Source organism: Trichogramma pretiosum, unplaced genomic scaffold (assembly GCF_000599845.2).
Source record: "Trichogramma pretiosum strain Unisexual culture from Peru unplaced genomic scaffold, Tpre_2.0 scaffold29, whole genome shotgun sequence".
NCBI lineage: Eukaryota > Metazoa > Arthropoda > Insecta > Hymenoptera > Trichogrammatidae > Trichogramma > Trichogramma pretiosum.
Genome location: NW_019641669.1, coordinates 1 through 25430, shown reverse-complemented (window position 1 = coordinate 25430; position 25430 = coordinate 1). Strand labels below are relative to the sequence as shown.

General features: G+C 39.3%; 1 protein-coding gene across 1 annotated transcript in view; it reads left to right on the top strand.

Annotated features, from left to right (window-relative positions):
• LOC106652208 (protein nubbin-like) overlaps positions 1-12096 on the top strand; it is a 148020-nt gene extending 135924 nt beyond the window's left edge. The window contains exons 5-9 of the mRNA XM_023460395.1: positions 4095-4231; positions 6366-6794; positions 9808-10181; positions 10270-10566; positions 10697-12096. Coding sequence (XP_023316163.1) covers positions 4095-4231; positions 6366-6794; positions 9808-10181; positions 10270-10566; positions 10697-10949 — 1490 coding nt within the window. The 3' untranslated portion in view covers positions 10950-12096. The remainder of the gene's footprint in view (positions 1-4094; positions 4232-6365; positions 6795-9807; positions 10182-10269; positions 10567-10696) is intronic.
• Positions 12097-25430: the final 13334 nt, after the last annotated feature.

The following is a 25430-nucleotide window of genomic DNA, read 5'->3' as shown; positions in this document are numbered from 1 at the left end:
ATATGGAAGAAATCACCCCAAAAAGTCGTAGACACCCTTTTTTACTCTCTCTCTCTCTCTCTTTCTCTTTCCACCTTTCTACCTTCTTTCTATTTTATTCTTTTTGGGTTAAAAAATCAGCGAAGCGATTATCATCGCCGCGACCACCGCACACATACACGATTTTTTGAACCCGTGCGTCGTTGTACGTTCATGCCGCTTTCAATTTCAGCACTTTACGTGCCTTATTTTCGCTTTCTCACGGAATTCGCCGCCTTTTTCTCGATATTTTTGGGGAATCGCTGCGATGTAAGGTACATATCGTTGCTTTTTTTCCTTCTTTTTTTACCAAAACACACTTACACACACACATATTTTGTACTCTATGCGCGGTACTTATACCCAAAGCACTTCGTAATAGCTATAGGGTATGTATAGCTGCACGTAACTTCGGGGATATACAAAAATTGGTAATATTCTTTATGCTACCGCTGCGAATAATTTTACAGCACTCTTTCGTTTATTCTCTCTCTCTCTCCCCGCGCGCGCACCAACATTTCCGATGAAATAACTCTTCTCGACGGCTCAACGGCTAAAATTCAGAAAAAAATGTGCACCACGCGCGAAAAGCTACGGAGCGCGGGAAAATTTTTATATTTCTACGTTGATTTCGATATTGATTCAGGCAAAAATGAATTGGCAGCGCGTATAACTTGATATGCCTCGAGATTAATCGCTGTAAATGCGCGCATCGCGTGTAAAAATAAGCGCACACCGATGCTCTAAATTTCTCGATTTCACTATAAAAAGATTGATCGTAGGCTAAGGCCCAAGGGTATATATTTTTCCAGCTTCTATATCTTTATGTATACAGAATACGCATCACAATAGATATGCGTTTGTGTGCTCACCGGTCTCATATTCTCTCTCTCTCTCAATTTTTTTATACATTTAAACTTACCGGAGGATGTGCGCGTTTACTTCGTGGCCCTTGTGTATTATATATGCACTGCTACGTACGCATTCATTGCGTATATATACCTGTAACTACTTCTCGGAGCCTTTTTTTTACTTTACTTTACTTTACTATTTTTTGGGGGAATCTGCATCTCTCTCCTGTATACATGTACGTGTACGTATGTGCGCTGTATACATTATGTATGGTTCGACACAAAAAAGATGCGCGACCCGAAGAGGGAGGCACGGATCGAAGGAAAGTAGGTAAAACGCGAGCGCTTTAGCCCCAAAAAATTCTTGCATGAATAGTAGTAGTGCGCGCCCGAACGATAGATGATGATGATGATGATGGAGACTGGATTGCAAGCGGTTGATTTTTTATGCTCTCATTCATCTGGCGTTTTTTTTCGCTTGTATCGAACTATATACGCTTCTCTCTCGCTTGCTTCTTCTTCGTCTTCTTTCGCCCATGTATACCATCTTCTCTCTTGCTCTCGCTCTCTGCAGCTCTCCGCTACGTTTATGAATTTAACTTGCCACGACGATGACGACCCTCTAATACTTTACCGATTGGGGTCTTCGCTTCACTTTTTAGCGTTTTTTGTCCCAAAAAAAAAGAAGTCATCGTCATGCGCATGGGAACCTCGCGCGTTTCATGCATATAAATATACGTGTGTATGTGTGTGCATGCGTGTATGCACCCTTATTACTTATTGCGCAAAACCTTTTTTTATCCGGAACTTGCTGCGCTACGCGCTCTACCTTTTTACCTGCGGATTTCGAAAAAATTGGAAGCTGACCCTTCCGCAGCCCGATGTTCCCACAGTGGCAGGTCTGTAATCCAACGTTCATTTCGTCGTCTTTTAGGAAATTAGAGGAGGCCCGTATCTTGGGGCGCGAAACACCCAAATAGTGTCAGATACTTTGTCAAATTATATTTGTGAACCCCGCGCGCGCTGTTTTATCAAACGGAGCTTTTCGCATCTCTCTCTCTCTCTCTCTCTCTATGCTGCCATTATAAATCTCACTTTTGCTGTCTTTTCGTTTATCCACAGGCTTCTCGTTTACGTTCTCATGATTTTGAATTCGCTCGCGAAATTTCCGTTGGTAAAAAGTAAACGTACAAATGCTTCGTAACGTACGCATTATATATTTTATCGAAGCTCTTTAGATCTATCGATTCAGTTGGATAAATTTAATAAAGTGCAATATATTTATGCAGGTTGGGCATGAAACCGCAACGACTCGACCTTCCCCATATGCCCATCCAACTCTTTTTCTCTCCCATTTTAATTTTTTTTAAAATACTCAATCATAAAAAAAAATGGGTTGCAGAAGCGTATCGAAGTAATCAATGTAACGAAAGTCGTTATGGAAAGCCCAACAAAAAGTAGACAATAGCTCAGGGGGTTAAAAAAAAGCGTCTGAATTTCAGCGGTCATAAAGTGCAAATGTATGCGCGAGGGCGTCTCGCTGCGAGCGAAAGAAGAAGCGCGAGTTTCGCTGTACGCATATAGCATATACCTATACGCGAAGCGAAACAAAAGCGAGCGCCCGAGAGTGGGGCCCATTCGGTCTCTGTATTATTCATGTATGCTTATGTATGTATCCTTGCCGGCTATATATGTACACGTATATAGTATGTGTATATGGTAAAGGGGTTTTTCGTCGCGGCCGAACAATGAATGAGTGGAGGCATCGAGCCAATGAGAGCAGGAGCGACCGAGTCGGCCAATCGAGTACACAGGGCCCCCCGTTGGTATACCCAGGCTCTAAGGAAATATCTCGCTCTGCCGCGCCAAGAGCGAGGTAGACCGAGAGACGCGACGAGAGAGAAGGGGAAGAGCGGACTCGAGCCGCCCGTTCCGTGTGCGTGCAGTTTGCTGTATGTGGCCGTGCTATAATATGATTCTGCTTTGCTTGCCGCCGCCTCGATCGACTCCGGCTCCGATCGGAGCGTCAGTCTGGGTGCGACAGCGTGACCGAAACACGCGCCGCTCGAGCAGAATAACGTTTGGCACGCACGCCACCAACAAACAGCACGCCGATATCTTGCCGATTTTGCGCGTGCGATATCGGCTGCGCAGATTTGCACGAGGCGATTCTTTCGCGGAGTCGATGAATGAGATCATCAGTGTCAGTGCACGAGTGTGTTCCCAGATGTGAACTGCTAATCAGTGATAAAATAAAATAAAGTGAATGAGAGTCATCCACGTTGCGCCGGCGAAACATAAACAAACAACAGACTGTGATATTATTATGGTGACCGGCGCGGACTATAGATGACAAAAAAAATCAGTACCAGTACTCTGCTAGCCCGAAAAATGGTGTTTTTGGAAGAGCCGAGGATGTTGTTCGCGGACATGAGGCTGCACGCGGCCACGAGCACGCCGACGAGGACGCCGATCTTTCGGGGCCATCATCATCGCAAATATCGGCCGCAGAACAACAACGACTGTACGGCCACTTGTTTTGAGTGCAACTGTTTTTTGTTTTTAAATTTGAAAATATAGAGAGCGATGGATTTAGTTCGGTTTACTAATATGTATGTCGCTGCTTCGCGGTATCGCTATGCTAACTAGTATCTGAGCCGTATCTATTCATCGTAAATACTATTTCAGTGATAATTTCGTACCGACTGGCAATCAACATATTTAAATATGATATAGAATGAATAATACAGTTCAAGTACCTTACGAAATCAAAGTTTTTTGTTTACTCTGTGATTATTTTCGACTCATCATGCATATAAGGTTTGATCGCAGTCGTTTGGTTGCTCATTAATGGGGGAAAATAACACGAGTATCGCATGTATATTAGGTTTTTCGTTAGACAATTTCTCTAAATCACCTATGATATAGTTATCATTCGTCGTCGCGTACAGTCGCTTAAAAATCTCTGTCGACGTATATAGCCACGTAACTCAATTCCCGAAGTGTCTTTAGCACCTCTTATTTTCTTTATTTTATAAAAAGTGTTGATAAAATTATTAAAAATGCACATTTTCACTCGTCCGCAATATAGGCTAGATGAAATATCATCTTGTCTGAAAAATTATCAGTTTACATTTTTAGATCCGAATCAGTTATTATTGTTGTTAAGTTTTTTGAGTACTATCCCGAAAAACTTTTCACGTAAAAAATACGGCTACATTTCAGATGCTGATTTGCACGGTGACGTCGAAGCTCACGACCTGAGCGGCGACGACCGCAGCATCAACAGCGACGTCCACGACAGCCACGAGGCACATCTCGATCATGACTCGATCGACTCGGACCGAGAGGCGCTCAATCTGGTGAGTACTTTTTATCCCACTCTATCCTAACGAATATTCGCGTAGTGTTGTGTGATTCTCGCGTGCATCGCACCATGAATGAAAACAATTTCGCCACTTGGCGCAAGTGTACTTGAAATATTTCTCAATATACACAATCGCGATTTTGTGTTTCTGTCGTCGTTTTTTACGTTCGTTGGGCAAAAAAATGTACGAAACCACAGGTGGACTTTTATATACGTTATGTGTACACGATCAAGGCAAAGAGACACACATACAAAAAAAATTAGGGGTGGCTAATTGTGCGACAGGTGACAAATATGCCGCTGTACTGCCACTGCATCGATGCTTATCGCGTAATTGTCCGGTTCGTATTCGTCGCTTCCCACGTTTACGTGAACGTTACGATCGAGGCATTGTTCGGAGAAAATCTGCAGCGAGCATGCAAATGGCACTCACGCGATTCAGTTTTTTATTTCTTTCTTTTTTATATTTTCTACTTTCAAAAGACGTCCAAATGACACTTTTTTATATCAGGGGTGCGCGCCGGTCGGTCAGTTCTTTTTTTTCGGTCAAGTTAGGGGAGATTTCGATGGGAAAGTAACTTTTTTGTCGCGTCCGAGGTCCTTCGGTGCGAGCAAGTTAATTTTTTTTTTCGATAATTCGTTTCAACGCCGATACACGTACACGTATTTTGCCTCGAACGTCGTCGATCGAGGCCTCGAGAATTTATGCGACACATTTGTATGCATCGACGCTGATACACAATAAATATACATAATTGAAAAGTTGCATTGTGCGCGTGTGCACGCGCATAATGTAATGGCCTGCTGCACACACACACACGCCGTCGAGGATAATTCAAATAAAAATAGTCTAGACGCCAAGGGACAACCTGCGTCCAAACAGCGTCAGCATGCAAATTCCAAAGATTCTTAGAAAAAAATCACATCAATTCTTTGGCGCAGGCGAGTGAGAGAGAGGCAGTCGATCTCGCGAGGCTACTACTGGGCTCACAATTCGAAAGACATCAACGCACATAATGCCTCGCGTATATAGGAGCCCAAAAAAGCGAAAACTAGAATAAAAAGGAATATAAGAAATATATACGTAGGAGAGAAAAAAAAGAAAGATTCAAATCCCGAAAATGTATTCATCGGAAATGACCATCTGCCCTGTGGCACGCTAAAAAAAAAAAAAATAAAATCACGATTCGTTGGCTCGTGGATCCGCCTCCGCGTGCAGCTCTGCAGTGTGTGTGCAGCGGTATGTACATTAGCCACTCTCGTTTGCCTACGAAAAATTTGGATATAATGCACATGTACGTCACGAGCGGTGGGTGTACATCGAGGACCCGTCGACGGAAGTACCCCTAAGACCCAGCGAAAGAAAAAACTTGATTTATTCAATGTTTGAGTAATAAATAAGCGAATCGACATCGGTTTTACTCCGGAGTCAAAGGGAATTCGGCGCGGGTAGCGATCGGCTTTCTTCATATTATTATTATTTACGTACACCACCATCGCACGCAAGAGAAACGACGATTACGTGAAAAATATCCGCACGGTACAAAGGGACAAGACGTCGGCGTACAGCTACGCAATAGGCGATTTTATTATGTGGCTAAGATCTCGTCGCTACAGCCATCGGAGAGTAAACAGTCGCTTTGTTGCACTCAACGCGCGCGGCTGCTGCAACGCGTTTACTTTTGAGAGAGAACCGAGGGTGGATCGATCCGTGCGATCAGCGCGTCACGCTTAAATTACGCGCGTTATATATTATGTATGTTCTATCTTTTCTACGTTCACGAACTGCATTGCAACGGTAGATAATGTTCAATATATCAGCCGCAGATGCCGGAGCACTTCTAAAGATCGTCATTCAAGCCGAGTCAGATCGATATAATGAATGTTTTGGACTCGACTCGTTGTGTGCCATCGTATGAGCCGGACAACACGAGCAAAGAGAAGGAGTATTATCGATTCGGTTACGCACTTCATAAAATCATTTATCAATATCGCGCAAGTTTTCAATTGGGCATTTTATCGGAAACCAGTGTAAAAGGGAAAATTCGATCGAGTACACGCGTAAGAAAGGTGTGCGCGATTCATTCTTGTAGGCTTGAAATTAATCGTGAAAATTGCGATTTTCACAGGTGACGGACGGTTCGCAGCGCGGCAACAGCAGCGGCGGCACCAGCGCCAGCGCCTCGTCGCCGAGCTCCGGTGTCTCGAGCAGTCACCAGCTCACGAACAACAGCCACAACACGTCCATAAACGTCAGTGGTGGTAACAACAACAACAGTCACAACAACAACAACAACAGCAGCAGTAACAACAACAACAACAACAACAGCACGAGCAACAATGGCGGCAGCGCGACGTCGCCGGCCGCGCTGGCGGCAGCCCAGCTCGTCAGCCAGCAATTGCTCATGCACGCTGGCCAGCTGGGCGCCCTCGCGCCCCAGGAAATCCAGGCGATAGCCTCGCAGCTGCAGCACCAGAACGCGATCACGCAGACCCTGCAGCAGCTCGCCATGATCCAGGCGAATCCGGCCTCCGCTCCGTTCTTCCTGCAGAACCAGGTAAGCCCCGAGAGTTCGCTTATCATTGGCTTTATTACGACTCCGTGAGCCCTACGCTCGAATGAATCTGTATGGAGCGACTGAGACGCGCCGTAATCGAAAGTAACGTTTTTTTTTTCCTCTACCGCACCTCGTCGATTCATCAAAGGTCAGCGTTGATTATCGTGAACTTCTTTACCCAGCCCTCCGACGAAAGAAAAAAAAAATACTTCCCCCTCGGGCTTGAAAAAATAGAGCTGGATAAAAAAGAAAACCGTCGCTCGATTCGTTACGTTCCGCGCGCAATTGTGTCGAATGTGTATTTTAGGAATTCCAGGCAACCGATTTACGCGCTCATAGCTGTATAGACGGCTGCCTACTGCACTTTATATAATGCTCGGATAGACTTTGTTCCTTCTGCGGATGAAAGCAACGAGTAAACGACTTTTTAAGTCATCGGTGGCTGCAACGATCGTCGTCGTGTGCGCCCATAAACGCGAGAATGGAAAAAAGTATAAGCTTTCACTTTCGCCGATGTACATTGTTATTAATGTCTCGAAGTAAGAAGCGCGTCTATAAGGGTGCGATAGGAGACGAGTACGGAGAAAGGAGAGAGTCCCTTCAGGCACCTTGCCGGCGCGGTGAGCTCGCGCGACGACCCTTTTTGTCAGCAGCAGGAGCCGAACGCGTGCGCGGGGCCCGGCCAAAGGTGAGGAACGTTACACGCGATATTTCGGTCTTACATAATGATATAAGAGGCATCTAGTAGTGTATATCCTATAAGAGGTGCACAACAACCCCTTTCAGCAGGCAGAAAGGAAAAAGACGTTGAGCGCGTGTCGCAGCTCCGGCGAACGGCTTATTCAGATTTTGCACCCCTCGCGCGCGCGCGCGCGCCATTGTCGAGACTCTCGTGTGCCCATGCCTGTCGGCAGCTTCTAATATTGCTTATACATATAACAGCTTTTTCTTACTGTCGGAGCCTGCGTATGCGGACACGCGCACGAACCCCGATATGCGTAAGGGCAGGCATACCCTCGCGCGAACCCGGTGTCAATAATACGCTCGATTAGTCCTACAATTTCCTCTCTTTTTCTTTCTTTCTTTTTTTTTATTTGCAATTCGGTACACAATTTATGCGTTTCGCGCGCGACTCCGCACGTTTAGAGCAATTATAGCTATTGGAAATAATAACGACGAATACATGACAAACCGGTGCGCGACGGCCCACGCTAATATCCTTTTTGTGACTTTTTCCAGGCTCGATGAATTTTTTTTTCTTTTTGGCTTTCTCTCTGCCTCCAAATTTATGGCGATCCTTTCTAACGACCTCCTACACTCAACAATGGCTATATTTGAATAACTTCCGATCGTAAACTACCCTCTCGGCACGATGTGTAACCGCGCGCAACCGCGATCTCAAAGCAGTCGAGCGTGCCTTAATTCGAAAATCTGTTCGATTTATTGGCCGCATTATAAATTCATTGCGTTTTGCGCGCGCGGCATCTGGAATCGAGCGCGCGCTCGTCGTCGACTACACGTAACAATATACGGTACAGAGCTCCGATCTTTTGTGGAATTTACGCGAATAAAAAAAAATTTTAACAGTGCGCGATAATAATAAAACTTTCGAAACGAAGGACATTCGTACGTCGCGTAATCTCGACGATTCAATTGGTCCCCGTGTATTATACAATGCAAGCACAATCATACGCACTCGTTTATTACGAGCTAATGCGTGTATACACAGCAGCAGCAGCAGAAGCAGTGGCGACACATAATATAGGCGCGTGCACTTGACCCTCGGTGCGAAAAATCCCTCTTCCCTATTAACATAGAGCGCGCACCGGCTTTATATATTATAATGCAATGCAAGGGGACCCGAGCGCGCCACAAGAACCGCAGACTGTTTAAAACAGGTAGCTCGAAATATCAAGCCGTATATATAGACATAGACGCGCATACGGAATAAATGCCTGACGAATCGCGCCCTAAACACTCACCGGTGTGTATACGTACGAACGTGTGTCCCCAATTTGAATAGCCGAGTTTATATACGATGATGTATGCGCAAATGTATATAAGCACATGCCTGTATAAATGTAGAGACACGCGACTTGGCGCCCCACGTTAGAAATTCGTCTTCTCTCTCTCTCTCTCTCGCTCTCTCTCCGTATACCGAGAACCCCTTTTTTCGCTCGCTAAAGAGGTACATATATTTACGAAAGAGACAGAATGGAAGAAATAGAGCCACGTGCCACGTACTTTACCGCGTACACCGTGTGCGCGTACCGTCTGACTTTTTCACTCACCCTGAGAGAAGATGTAAAGTTATGCCGTTTATAGGGCCAGCCCAAATAAGCATATAATAGCTCGGCGCGGCCACACGGGAGTCTGTCGTCTTCATCCCTTTGCCTAAATAATATAAGGTCACACGCGCCTGTTCCTTCCGTATATATACCCATCCACACGGAATACACGTATGTATTACGATCTCCGCGTGCAAGCCAAAGGGTGCACCATTACGCTACCTGTCCTACCCTCTTGTATTTATCGTACGATTATGCCCGTACGAACATTTATGCCTGCATTACAATGCGATATAAAGCGCGAGTACATTATGATTTGGCACAGACTAGAGGGCACGCGCATCTGCATTTTCGGCAAGGGGTGAAGATAAATCGATCGCGACGATACGTACAAGTGCACGGGGTTGCTCTTAAGAATCAATTTGACGTATATTCAAGACTTCAATGTACTCGTGCGGCTCGTTCACCTGACAGGTGAACGAGTCGAGGGGATCCGATCTCTCTTTCGTAAGATCGGACACTGTAAAATTTCATGATTGAGCTTTGTCTAAAATTCGCACCAATATTACGAAAGAGTAAACAAACATTTAGGGCAGCGAATCATACGTAAAACAATTATATTTATCGAGCAGACACGTTCGAAGTAAGATGGTGAGAGTGCGAATGAACGAGTGCAAGTGGCTCGATTATTTGAGTTATACTAATGTAATACGTAGCAATTACAGGTGCAGCAAGCGGTCGCGCAGGCTGCCCAGCAGATCCAAGTCATGCAGAAGCAGCACTCGGCCGCTCTGCAGAACAGCAACGCGATCAGTCGACAGCAGCAGTCTTCGGCCACGTCCACGGTGCAGCAGCAGCAGCAGCAACAACAGGATCATCAACACCGATCGCCCCCGCCACCGGGAACGCCACCCTCGATCAAGGCGAGCACGTCGAGGCACGAGCCGTCGCCCGAGGAGACGACCGATCTCGAGGAGCTCGAGCAGTTCGCCAAGACGTTCAAGCAGCGCAGAATCAAGCTTGGCTTCACTCAGGGCGACGTCGGCTTGGCCATGGGCAAGCTCTACGGCAATGACTTTTCTCAAACGACGATATCGAGGTGAGTCGTCGCGCCTACTTGATCATATTGTAATCCTATATCTGCGTAACTACTGTGTATCTAATGTCGTCTCTTTTCCACATGACAGGTTCGAAGCTCTGAATTTATCGTTCAAAAATATGTGCAAGCTCAAGCCGCTGCTACAAAAGTGGCTCGAGGATGCCGATAACTCGCTCAACAATCCGAACTCGCTGTCGAATCCAATGACCACGCCCGAGGCGATCGGTCGACGGCGAAAAAAACGCACGAGCATCGAGACGAGCGTGCGGATAGCCCTCGAAAAAGCCTTCATGCAAAATCCAAAGCCGACCTCCGAGGAAATCACCGCCTTAGCGGATAATCTGGCCATGGAGAAAGAAGTAGTTAGAGTCTGGTTCTGCAACAGGTGCGTTACTTTACTCTATGAGACATGGGATTTGCTTTAGTTCATACGTTCGAGCACGAGAATGCACAACGCATTTTCATGAATCTGTTGCTTTATACATAGATCGAGCTGAACTGTTTCTCCTTTTCAGGCGGCAGAAAGAAAAGAGGATAAATCCGCCGACCGCGGCCATGGGCAGTCCGACGATGGCCTCGCCAGCGCCGTCCGCGTCCGTGTTCGCCTCGCTGGCCAGTACGATGTCGAGCCCGCCGTTGACGATGGCCTCGCACTCGTCGCCACTGCATCATCCGCACTCGACGCCGCTTGGCTCGCCCCTGCCTCTGGCGCTGGTCGCCAGCTCGGGCGGCTACGGTCAGCCCAAATCTAGCCCGCTGACCGAGTGACATCAGCAGTCTTTAGCTCCTGGCGGAGCGACGGCCGCGATTTACATGCAAGAGCAACATCACTTGCATCAACATCCGCATCAGCAGCAGCAGCGTCGAATGGCGTGTAATTTGCAGGACTTTTATCGCTAACAGCCCGATTGTGCTTGAACGACACTGATCCTCGGCAAAAACTTCTGCGTGTGATCCTCGGACAGAGTCATACTATGACTGCTACTAAAGCTACTTCTATCTTTTACTAATATACTACCTCGCTCTTATTACTAATATTACTAATATTATGCTATTAAAACTTTTACTAAATCTACTAACTACTTCTACTAACTATTACTCTTCAGAACCAAATATATAATTATATATATACATGTAGACATCTTGTGAATAGCGGAGAATCACTAGCTGCTCGATGTCCTAAGCGGTGCGACCAACAGAACATTTTAGGAATTATAAATACGACGATAATAATTATTTATAATTTTTTTATTGTGTACATAACTAGGTAATTTCTGTCCACTTTGAATTAGACTATAATATCTATCTTTACATGTAAGTAGATATATCGACATGTGTTCTATGTGTAAATTATTGTGTATTTATTGTGTATCATTTGCGTCTTAAATTATAGAACAGAGACGCCATTAACGACGTTTTGTACGAGACGAAGGTAATAAACGAACGTGAATCGTTTTTTTTTGTTTGAACCTTCGTCTCCTGTTTAACACATGATTACAATTAAATGTGTATGTATAATTTCATAAGTACTACGAGCGGATTTTTATTTGATGTATTTCGCGCGCTACTTCTTCCTAGCGATTTGCCTCAAAACGATGATCATTAAAAAGTAGGAATTTGTGTTTATTCGTATCGTTGAGAATTAGCAAATTTAAATTTGTATCATACAATTATTATTTAAAATTTACGCCAAAATTATTTTCTGTATTATGTATAGTAATTCGAGTATAAATCTGAGCGTTAATTACATCGATTTATAATGAATAATATTTGTAGAAAAATCTCAATGTAACTTTAAATTTTTTTGCGCTAAATAAATTTATTTAACGACAAAAACTGTTTCAAGTACACTTACTGCATGAAAAATACAAAAAAATAAAAAATATCATCCTTCACGCGCTGGTATTTGAAAAATTATTTCATCTGTAGCGTCGATGTTAACCAAAAATATTGAAAATATGTTGAATAAAAGTAACGATTATATTTCAAACCTTTTGTTTTTTTTTCGTTTCCTTGTCGAATCGAATTTTTATTAAATGATTTGTATTACTGCCGTTTCTAATGTATCTGTACAGATTCTTCTTTAAAGTCATTCCCGAGTAAAAAGTTCCTATTGCAGTAATGTAATTAAAATTATTCAATAAAACTAATTAATTGACTATTAAAATTAATGAATAGATTGTAAATAAAATGTATGAATGTGTATTTCGCCCGTGAAGGTACAACCGAGGAGGTGATAATTCGTTAAACGGATCTACCTCCTTCATCCGGTATTGAATTTTAGCGTTTTATCCATTTCTTTATAGTTCGATGGCTCATGAAAATATTGTAAAATCATGATTGCACATTAGAGTAATTGGAATTAAGTTTGGAAGTGCAATTTTGGAATAAACCTACTTGGTTTCAGGTTCTTTGTGTGCAAGTCTGCTGGTTTGCTCTCGAAATCAAACTGACGAGCATAATCAACAAATATATTATTATACTTATAGTCAAATTTTACGTTAATCCATACAGACGTATTGGCCTGCAAAAAAACCAAACGGAAAAAGTATTACAAAACGGATCTTATAATATTTATTGACTGTCAGGCACTCACATGCTCGGTGTCTGATATATCCACATAGAAATACACAGGGTAATGTTAGTTCAACTCTCATGATGAGTCAGAAAAATAAAAAGAAAATAATAAAATACCAATTTGATGGAATTTAAGTTTGTGCATGTGTCACTGTGACAGAGAATAGTAGGCATTTTTTCAAATTTTACAATTGTCGACATATCCACATTTCTTAAAAAAAAAATAATAATAACATGTAAATAAGACATCAAATTTGTTTTTTGACCAAGTAAAGATTTTTAACACACAAAATTTACAAAATTTAAAAAGAAACAGTATGAAACGAATGCACGTTTATACAGATATAAAAATGTTTTGATGGATTGATATGAATGCTCTAGTTTTTAATATGAAAATATATCAATGTTTAACAGAAAAAAGTGAAGTAAACCTAGAGCGGATGTTGGCCAAACATTGTACAACATTTCTGTACAACATTGTTAATATTTAAGCACGGATATATGAATTAATTTGCGATTCGATCATAAACATTAAATATCGAGTAGCACAACGACAAAGAGATAAAGAACGTGTTTATCCACTAGCAAACGTCAAAAACGAATCACGTATTTACATATTTAACAATAAACTTCAGCTCTACATATAATTAAGAAAAAATCATACTATTATGTGGTATTGTAAATAATAGTTTACATAGTAAGATATCTGTAACTTAATTTTAGAGAAGATAAAGAAAAAACTGAATGAATGAATGGCATCAAGTGAAATCAGTCGTAATTGTAAATAAGGATAATTATAGTAGGCTCTTTTATTACTGATTTGATAATATACTTCCAGCAAAATGTACTGTTCTTACACAAACTGTAAGATATATATATATTTCTTTTTAAAACTAAGTTATAAGTAAATTTTCATCAAGGTCCTTTCTATGCATAAGAACTTTGAACAATTTTTAATATTAATTATCAATTTGTTTAAATAACATCCATGGGTCAACATGCATGAACAATTATAATTCTCAAATTCGGGTTTTATAGCGTATTCCATTAAATTTCACATAAATATATTTCAACTAAATTCATAAATGTTTGCTTTTATTAAATAGGTTTAAAGTTTAGGATCAATATCTAAACTTACGCCGCCATTGCAATTAATTTAATTATGCATACAAATACTCTTGTTTATTTAATTGACGACATTGTTTATATTACATGTATTAATTCACATTGGATTTTTCAAGTTCTAAAAAGTTTCAAGTTATATGGAAATCATTTGAAATAAAAATTTTACTATTTATGTTTGGTACACAAGTGTATTCAATTATCTCTTGCATTTTGTGTATTAGCTACGGTACATTTTACAATTGAAGTAAACTTATTATTTCTAATAATTATATTAATTATAGTTTCCATAAATATTTTGATTATGATAACTATTATACTTATTATCATTTATGATATCATTATTTTATTTTTAAAATATTATTTTTAATAGTTTAACTTTTATTATTTGAAAATAAAAACAAAAAGATTACATGTATTTTTTGAGTAATTTTAATTTTTACCTATTCCACTATTTTATCATTATAAAAAAAATTATATTATTGACTAAACATAAATATGGAGTACAAAGTTCATTTAATGTCCTACTGAGTCATTTTTTTGTGTGACTGCATTGTAAATAATATAACTTTGTTTTAAAGTAACAAATTCAATAATGAAATTGTGCTAAATGTTTGATGTGTCATTTGAGAGATAACAATAGATACCAAACAACTTATCAAACGTTACTTCTAAAAGAACATGGTATACTATAATATTTAGTAGCGGAATTTCACTACAATTATTATTGAATATACCGTATGACTTTAGTATATACATATATTTTGCGTAAAAATTCTACGCAGTGAATAATAAGTATTAAGAAAAAAGGAAAGAAGGAAGAATTTTGTAAGTGTATTCACAGGCAACAGATTTTTCAAAAAGAGGATTATTGTTAGTGTATGAACTGAAACTTGTTTGATTTAATTTTTATAAATTAGATATGTTTAGTTGAAAAACAATTATGAGACTTGAAAAATAATTCAATGATTTTGATGAACAATTTCCAAAAGGGTACAGTATAACAAGTTTCCTACAAAGAATTGATGAGCGATTCAAAAAAGCAATTTTATTCAATTTAAAAATAAAGATATTTTTACCAATGATTGTGATTATAATTATATAATTATGTATCTATGATTAAAATTTCTATTTTAAAAGATAACAACCAGGTATTTGATGAGATATAATCTTTTTAAAAAAAACTTGTACTAAATAATCGAACAAAATTTTGGGCATTACACAAATAAAAAAAAATATGATTTCGAAATTTATTGAGAAGTCACTTGCTATGTATGAAACTAATCATATCATTAAAACAAGTTGTTAATGTTTACATCTTACAGTTACGAAATAAAAATGTTATAATAATCATCTATACCATTAGTAATAAAATTTATCAGTACATTTAGCCACTCATAATAATTGTATAATAAACTATGACATAGTTATTATAAAATTCTCTGATTGTGTTTTTATTAAATTTTTAAAACAAGTTTATCACCCCAAATATAAGAATTGAGACAGAGTATTTATAGAATTTTAATTTTATTAGGTATTTGTTTTTAATAATTGATAAATTTAAAAATCTTTTTACATTTACTTAGATGTAAGTATAATAAACTTAGATGCAACTTGATGCTCAATTTTCTAAATTAAAATTTATTGGCAAAGAGCTCCCTTGCCAAAAAATGCTATTTTTATGTACACCAAATTATAGAAACTAATTAAACCTTTATTTTTGATGAAATAATTATGAAACTTCAATTCAAGGCAACGTTTCAAACTTGAATATGTCATTTAGTGTTGATAAAATATTGATTTTCTTAAAATTTTACCATGGTTATAATGAAAGCAAAGCAGTCAAGTTTGAATTCGAGATCAAAACCTTAGAGATTCGTAAAATATTATGAAAGTTACAGACTGAAAATGATAAGTTGTACTTTTGCTTTTTCATAGAGTTATAGGTATTTACTTAGAATGCAATGTACTCTATCCAGCTTTCTATTTATCATCTTGAATTGAAGATTTATAATTAGTTTGTCAATAAATTGACAGCGGTTTTTTATACTTATCAATCCCAATCACTTTTGGGCAAAGTCAATAAAACCCCTTGCGTTGAAAGCTGGACCGACAATAGAAAAAAGAACAATTTGACATGCTGCAACTTTCAGATCATAATATAATTTTTTGTGAATGCACCCAATAATAAAATAACTTGATAGCCATGCCATTCAAGGCTTTTTAAAATAAAATTCGAGTCTTCTTGATTTCCTATTGTTACAAGATTATATAACACAAGGTTTTCAAGTTAAATAATTGGTTTTTCAAAACTTGGCTGCATTTTAAATAAAACTCCCAAACCTCAAACACTTGTTGCAGCTTCTTATGAAACTTTTAAGTCACGCATTGTATGTATTATATGTTATGTATGTATTGTATGTTTAATTATAATAATAATTTAGTCTGCTTAGCTTTTCACAAATTCAAACTGATTATCGACTTTTTAGTTTAGCCCTTCGAACGGAAGAGGACAGTGACAGCACTAACCGCAGTCAAAGAATATAGATACTTACAAATAGAAGTCCAAAGCCCTATGCTAAATTGACGCCGACTTTTTAGTTCTGTTACCTAAGAGGTTGGTGGCGCAAGTGTCGAAAATTTTAAAATAAATTAAAAAAAGGCTGGTCGGACCGGGTTTTGAACCCAAATCCCATTGGTTATCAGGCCGGTGTTCTAGCCCAGAGCCATCCTATTATTATCGATCTATCCCGAACAGAAACAGCCTCTTAGGTTAAGATCCGGCCCGGATCTTCAAATAAGCGCCCGGATCAGGGTAAAATCAGGGGAATTTTACAGGTGTAATCACTATCTTATCCGGCCCGGACCTTGATAGAGACATTAAATGTTGTTTCTTAAATTATTACAGGTATTTGTACATAGTTAGTTTTAAGTTTGTAAAAAGGAAAAATAATATTCATTACTCAAATTATTACAGAAAACCAGTTTTGTTTCTATCATTCAAACCCGTGAAATTGTGCACTCTATTATATATATCTCGAGTAGTATGTTATTGTAAATAATCATCGCTGAACACAGTTCAAATGAGCAGCTTGGGTCGTTAGATCGAAAATAATCGGATCGGATAATAATCGGATCGATAATAATCGGCTGTGTGGCTAGAACACCGGCCTGATGATCTATGGCCCTTAGGTACAAAACCCGGTCCGACCAGACTTTTCATAATTTATTTTAAAATTTTCGACACTTGCGCCACCAACCTCTTGGGTAACAGAACTAAAAACTCGGCGTCAATTTAGCATAGGGCTTTGAACTTCTATTTGTAAGTAATCTATATTCTTTGGTGCGACCGACGCTACCGAGTGGGAATAGTGGTGAATGTCTCCAATCAAGTCATTTGTGAACGAGTCTACCGCAAGAGCCTAGAGTAGATAAACGAATATTGTTCCGAATACTTAGCTGAAGAAATTTACACCTGAGATGTAGTGAAACCTAAATAGATATACTTGAAAATATATGTTTTTTTTAATATTTTTTTTATAGGAAAAGTTCGAAACAAATAAAATTACAGATATGCACAGCCGGAATCAAATGATTCTTTTATACATTCCTGAATTAACCTGGTAATTGTTGCAGACAAATGGTTCGTACTTTTATCATACATTTTTGTTGTTATTACAATAAATAATCAACTGTAAATCGTAAGTTAATTTTTTAATTTTTTCATTGAATTGACAGAGCAAAATTGAGAATGAATGTTATAACATGGTACTCGAAATTTCGAACGCGCTCCAGAAAGTGTGGTAGAGGTAGAAGCGCACGAAATTTCGAACGCGCACAAGTGACTGTGGACTGTGTGCACTAGAACGCCACAAAACTTATTGGAGTGGGAGTAAAAAGTCGTCGTACGACCGACGGTAGCGAGTATAAATAGTAGTTAATGTCTCCAATCAAGTCATTTGTGAACGAGTCTACCGCAAGAGCCTAAAAGTAGATTAACGAATATTGTTCGGAATACGTAGCTAAAGAAATTCACATCTGAGATGTAGTGAAACGTAAATAGATATTCTTGCAAATATATGTTTTTTTTAATAATTTTTTTTAACAGGAAAAGCTCGAAACGAATAAAATTACAGATATGCTCAGCCGGAATTTAATGATTCTTTTATACATTTATGAATAACCCTGGCAATTGTTGCAGACAAATGGTTCGTACTTTTATCATACATTTTTGTTGTTGTTACAATGAATTATCAACTGTAAATCGTAAGTTAATTTTTTACTTTTTTCATTGAATTGACAGAGCAAAATTAAGAATGAATGTTATAACATGGTACTCGAAATTTCGAATGCGCTCTAGAAAGTGTGGTAGAGGTAGAAGCGAACGAAATTTCGAACGCGCACAAGTGACTGTGGACTGTGTGCACTAGAACGCCACAAAACTTATTAGAGTGGGAGCAAAAAGTCGTCGTACGACCGACGGTAGCGAGTGTAAGTAGTAGTGAATGTCTCCGATCGAGGCATTTGTTAACGATTCACCCGAAAGAGCCAAGAGTAGATAAACGAATATTGTTCCGAATACTTAGCTAAAAAAATTTACACCTGAGATGTAGTAAAACCTACATAGATATACTTGAAAATATATGTTTTTTTTAATATTTTTTTTATAGGAAAAGTTCGAAACAAATAAAATTACAGATATGCACAGCCGGAATCAAATGATTCTTTTATACATTCCTGAATGAACCTGGTAATTGTTGCAGAGAAATGGTTCGTACTTTTATCATACATTTTTGTTGTTATTACAATAAATAATCAACTGTAAATCGTAAGTTAATTTTTTAATTTTTTCATTGAATTGACAGAGCAAAATTAAAAATGAATGTTATAACATGGTACTCGAAATTTCGAACGCGCTCTAGAAAGTGTGGTAGAGGAAGAAGCGCACGAAATTTCGAACGCGCACAAGTGACTGTGGACTGTGTGTACTAGAACGCCCCAAAACTTATTGAAGTCGGAGTAAAAAGTCGTCGTGCGACCGACGCTAGCGAGTAGGAATAGTGGTGAATGTGTCCATTCGAGTCATTTGTGAACGAGTGTACCGTAAAGAGCCTAGAGTAGATTAACGAATATTGTTCGGAATACGTAGCTAAAGAAATTCACATCTGAGATGTAGTGAAACGTAAATAGATATTTTTGAAAATATATGTTTTTTTCATATTTTTGTTTTCACAGGAAAAGTTCAAAACAAATAAAATTGCAGATAAGCACAGCCGGAATTGAATGATTCTTCAATACATTTATGAATCAACCTGGCAATTGTTGCAGACAAATGGTTCGTACTTTTATCATACATTTTTGTTGTTATTACAATAAATTATCATCTGTAAATCGTAAGTTAATTTTTTAATTTTTTCATTGAATTGACAGAGCAAAATAAAGAATGAATGCTATAACATGGTACTCGAAATTTCGAACGCGCTCTAGAAAGTGTGGTAGAGGTAGAAGCGCACGAAATTTCGAACGCGCACAAGTGACTGTGGACTGTGTGTACTAGAACGCCCCAAAACTTATTGGAGTGGGAGTAAAAAGTCGTCGTACGACCGACGGTAGCGAGTATAAATAGTAGTGAATGTCTCCGATCGAGTCATTTGTGAACGATTAACCCGCAAGAGCCTAGAGTAGATTAACGAATATTGTTCGGAATACGTAGCTAAAGAAATTCACATCTGAGATGTAGTGAAACGTAAATAGATATACTTGAAAATATATGCTTTTTTTCATATTTTTTTTTCACAGAAAAAGTTCAAAATAAATAAAATTACAGATATGCACAGCCGGAATTAAATGATTCTTTTATACATTTATGAATAACCCTGGCAATTCTTGCAGACAAATGGTTCGTACTTTTATCATACATTTTTGTTGTTATTACAATAAATTATCATCTGTAAATCGTAAGTTAATTTTTCAATTTTTTCATTGAATTGACAGAGCAAAATAAAGAATGAATGTTATAACATTGGTACTCGAAATTTCGAACGCGCTCTAGAAAGTGTGGTAGAGGTAGAAGCGCACGAAATTTCGAACGCGCACAAGTGACTGTGGACTGTGTGTACTAGCGCGCCACGAAACTTATTGGAGTCGGAGTAAAAAGTCGTCGTGCGACCGACGCTAGCGAGTAGGAATAGTGGTGAATGTTTCCATTCGAGTCATTTGTGAACGAGTGTACCGTAAGAGCCTAAAAGTAGATTAACGAATATTGTTCGGAATACGTAGCTAAAGAAATTCACATCTGAGATGTAGTGAAACGTAAATAGATATACTTGAAAATATATGTTTTTTTTTCATATTTTTTTTTTACAGGAAAAGTTTAAAACAAATATAATTACAGATATGCACAGCCGGAATAAAATGATTTTTTTATACATTCATAAATTAACCTGTCAATTGTTGCAGACAAATGGTTCGTACTTTTATAATACATTTTTTTTGTTATTAGAATAAATTTTCATCTGTAAATCGTAAGGTCATTTTTCAATTTTTTCATTTAAGTGAGAGAGCAAAATGAGGAATGAATGTCATAACTTTTTACTCGAAATTTCGAATGCGCTTCAGAAAGTGTGGTAGAGGCAGAAGCGCACGAAATTTCGAACGCGCACAAGCTACTGTGGACTGTGTGCACTAGTGCGCCACAAAACTTATTGGAGTGGGAGTAAAAAATCGTCGTGCGACCGACGGTAGCGAGTATAAATAGTAGTGAATGTCTCCGATCGAGTCATTTGTGAACGAGTCACCCGCAAGAGCCTTGAGTATGTTATGTCCGGGCTCGGACAATAGGGAGGAGAAAGAGTAAGGTCACAGAGGGGTAGAGGTTGGTACAGAATGGTTTTTATTTTTTAAATAATGAAACTATAAGGCCTACAGAATAGCGTTGCCAGACGCTGTACAATCAAAGTTAGATAGAGCTACCGCGAGGCGAACAAAAGACTTAAGACCCGGGGCCTGCATGAGTGCGATAACGAGAGAGAGCCTATCGTTGACTCCTCGGTTTTTATATTGAGTTTTATGTCATTACCCGAGGTCGCGGGTATTTGCAGTTCACCCGTGACTCTACATGCGCGGCCCGGTATCGCGGTTGCTTGCGCAATACTTTTACGGCTATGTTAACCATAATTATATGGCTTCCGCGTAGCCGTGAGAGTCGTCATGTCGGAAAATCACGGCGATGTGTAATTTCATCGTTGTCGTAAATTTCGGACATGAAAAACCTCCCTACCTAGAAAAAGTCTAGATCACACCTGGGATCTATCTCGCTTCTGTACATAGCTACAAGGTATCTTACAAGGTGGTGCGATATTTGATAGTACTACTACATGGTTATCTTATTTTATAAATACAAATGCGCTAAGGCGTATGATATTAGTCTTACCATGGACGCCCTGCACGTAAGCCGGTTTTACAATTTTTTAAGCTAGTCTATGTGTGTTTACATTTTTCTATTAAGAGTGCTGGGTTTTTATTTTCTTCTCCCTTAGATTCGCTGTGAAACGCTGCGCCAGGCCATAATGCAGGTCTTGCTGTATCTCGAGGTGGACCCCGAGTTGGAGTGGGTTGGCTACGATTTAGCCGGGCTTATGTGTCTTCACCTCCCTGCTTCTAATTTCGCGGGTCCTTTGTGTCATGTGGAAACGTGGGATCTCGCTGCTGGCGAGATCTGTATCGCTTGTGGCCGGCCGGTTGATGTCGGACCGCCGTCGGTGTGTCCCCAAGAGGCACCCCCTCCCACCGCTGAGTTTCTTGCCGCTGCCCTCGAGGCCGTGTTGCGTTGTGTTGAGGGTGATGTCCCGCTGGCTACTTTGTTTGTTCCTGGCGCGATTTTCTTCTCAATAAATTAATCATAATCATAATAGACATTGTAAAAAAAAATTTTCTTTCGTTAATCCTTCCTCATTTTTTTTTTTTTTGGTATAATATGCACATTGTTCTTTGATAATATATGACAACCTACTACTCTCTGTTGTGTCTCTGAAGCAAGATAACTACCAATTCAAAACAAATTATTAGAGTTTTTTTTTGATAAGGAAAAAAGGGGTTTCATTGATTTTAATGGCGTAATGCTTTCCTGCTTAAGACGCAAATACTTAGACACTGTCTCTGTGCAATCTCGGATATACTCTCGGTATTTCGTTATCTCTGTCTGGGTTATCTATCTCATTTCTAGGCGGTGCTGACGCTACGAGTTGCTCTTGTGCATCTTCGATTGCTGCTTGATTTTGGCCTTGATCTTGATTTTGATTCTGATGTTGTCGTTGCTGCTGTTGGTGTCCTTATTGCCAAGTAAGGGCGGTGTATGGCTTGAGGATTTGCGGTATTGGTCCTTCGATCAAGCCTGGCATGGCTCGGAACCATTGTTGGCCTAGTTTGTACATTACTTAAGTCTGCCTTCGCATACGACTTCTTTGCCTGTGGTAGTGAGTATTCGCGATCTCGGCGCTAGGAAGAGGCTCTCGTTCCCCATTTTTACCGGCAATTGGTCGTAACAGCTGTTCACTTTTCGCAAGGTTAAATCGACTTTCCTGCAACGTAAAAGATGAAGGCTCTCCCCAGCGGATATCGCTAGGTACCCCTCCTCCTTCATGAGTTTATGGCCAGCCTCGGCCGGTGCCATTGCAGCTATGCTTAGTGCATTTTCTATAACTCTTCGTTCAAGATCGCATTTAGATTTCATTATATTTTGATACATACGCTTGATTTGTCCTTTCAGATGTTTTTCTACGTATACAAATTTTGAGTTAATGTATGCGAACATGTCGATGTTCGCTGATGCGATGTCACTTTTCCTCAGCAATGTGTTTTTATGTGCGTTTTCGATTATCAGGAGTCTCGGGTGTTCTAGTCGGACGAAGGTGGTGCCGCAGATGTTCTCCTCTGATTTTCTTAGGAGGGAAAAACTGTATTCTTCTGTTTCCAGCGTATACATGATTGTGTTGTCCCCGTTATCTATAACTTTGTCAATAAAACCTTCATATATCACTGCATATTTCAACATACCGCATGTGTTTTCCGTAGGCTCGTCCCAATGTACGTTTGACCCGTCGTCGTTTACGCATTTGCGGTCCGAGGCTTTACAGTTGACCCCTGAGCTGAGAAGTAATTTGTTTGTTGTGAGGTCTATTTTTGCTTCGTAGTCCTTTATCTCGATGGTGATGTATCCTGTTACCACTACGTTGTCGAATGTGCCGTAGGGGTCTTCGTACGATGAGGCGGCTTCGCAACTTTTATCTGCGTTGATTTTTCCGGCGAAAGTCATTGGTGTAGTTGTTGTATCGTTCCGCTTTATGTTGACGATCCTTTTATCAAATCCGTTGTAGGTGCCTGTAACCTGGAGCAAGTCGCATTCGTCGCGAGACATTTCTTTGTAGAAGGCCACCTCTCCGTTCGCCGCTGGTGACACATACGAATGCATGCCGCAGTAGTAGATGGTACGCTTCATCAGCAGCTTGCATTCTCTTACGTGCACCATGCCGTAGTCGTTTATTTGTATGAGTTGTGCGTTGATTTTGTCTATCTCGACGTCAGGGGTGTCAATGTCGCAATCTCCAACGTCGACTAATGATATTGTTGTGATGTTGGTGAGCCTGGTTCCGCAGTCGGAGCCATAAATTGATAGTGAAACCCTTGCTGAGCACAGCAGCATTAGTAGTATAATTGCGAGCATTTTCTAGAAATCATAAATTTGGTTGTCGTTAGTTATTATACTTATATATGGTGCTTTTATATCACTTATGAATAAGAATGCAATTATGACGACAATGATAAACAGGCCGATTATCCAGAGCTTTGAGTCTGTCCGCTTGTGTGGTATACATAATCTCGTTACATCTTTAATCGAATAACCTGACGAATTATTTAATATTTTAATACACTCTGTTGAATTTCCTGCGATGTTGGTGATGTTTAAGTCTGTCTTGAGTATTATTGGGGGGTAGAGGCCAAATATGTCTGTTGTTTTTGGTGTTTGTATGTTGCAGGTCGGTGATGCATGTATTACCCCTGAATTGCTTAGTACAGTTTCGAATAGGATGTATCGGCACATGCCTTTCATTATCTCTTCCTTGTGCCTCTGGTAGAAAGCTATTTGTTCTAGAGTAGGACTGTTGCTAAATGAAAAGCAATAATCTGTCAATCCTGCCGATAAGTATAATTCGCAGCCACTGTAGCTGTCTTTTCTGTTTTCAAAAAGGTTTGCTTCGCAGAAGTTTGTGTTTCTTCAACGAAAGAAGTTCGAATGCAAATGTGTGATTTTCTTATTTGTTCTTTTTTCTGTTTTAGGTACTATTCTGCGAAGAGTACTTCTAAATTACCGTCCTTTTAACCCCCGCGACGTTGTTCAAGTTAGTAACAGTTTGGATCTTGTTTCCTCTCGTTTAGCGAATTTGATACAATTAGTGTGTGTTTGTTTTTCGTTTTTAGTTTGATTGCATTGATTGCAATCAGGTTAGTGAATTTCTGTTCTCGTGATACTTTTTTCTCCAACGGAAGTAGATCGAATGCAAATGTGTGATTTTCTAATTTGTTCTTTTTTTTGTTTTAGGTACTGTTTGCGAAGAGTACTTCTAGTTTACCGTCCTTTTAACCCCCTCGATGTTGTTCAAGTTAGTAACAGTTTGGATCTTGTTTCCTCTCGTTTAGTGATTTTAATACAATAAGCGTATGTTTGTTTTTCGTTTCAGTTTTATTGCATTGATTGCAATCAGGTTCATAAGTTCCTGTTCTAGTTATACTTTTTTCTCTAACGGAAGCAGATCAAATGCATCTGTGTGTTTTTCTAATTTACTCTTATTTTTATTCAGCGACTGTTATGTGAAGAGAACAGCGAGTTTACCGACTTTTTCGCCCCCCTCCCGTGTCGTTGTTCAAGTTAGTAACAGTTTGGATCTTGTTTCCTCTCGTTTAGTTATTTGAAAACAATAAGTGTGTGTTTGTTTTTCGTTTTTAGTTTTATTGTGGATTGCAATCAGGTAAGTGAATTTCTGTTCTAGTTACACTTTTTTCTTCAACGGAAGCAGATCGAATGCAAATGTGTGTTTTTCTAATTTGTTCTTTTTTCTGTTTTAGGTACTATTCTGCGAAGAGTACTTCTAAATTACCGTCCTTTTAACCCCCGCGACGTTGTTCAAGTTAGTAACAGTTTGGATCTTGTTTCCTCTCGTATAGTTATTTTAATACACTAAGTGTGTGTTTGTTTTTCGTTTCAGTTTTATTGCATTGATTGCAATCAGGTAAGTGAATTTCTGTTCCAGTTATACTTTTTTCTCCAACGGAAGCAGATCGAATGCAAATGTGAATTTTTCTTATTTGTTCTTTTTTCTGTTTTAGGTACTATTCTGCGAAGAGTACTTCCAAATTACCGTCCTTTTAACCCCCGCGACGTTGTTCAAGTCAGTAACAGTTTGGATCTTGTTTCCTCTCGTTTAGTGATTTTAATACAATAAGTGTGTGTTTGTTTTTCGTTTCAGTTTTATTGCATTCATTGCAATCAGGTTT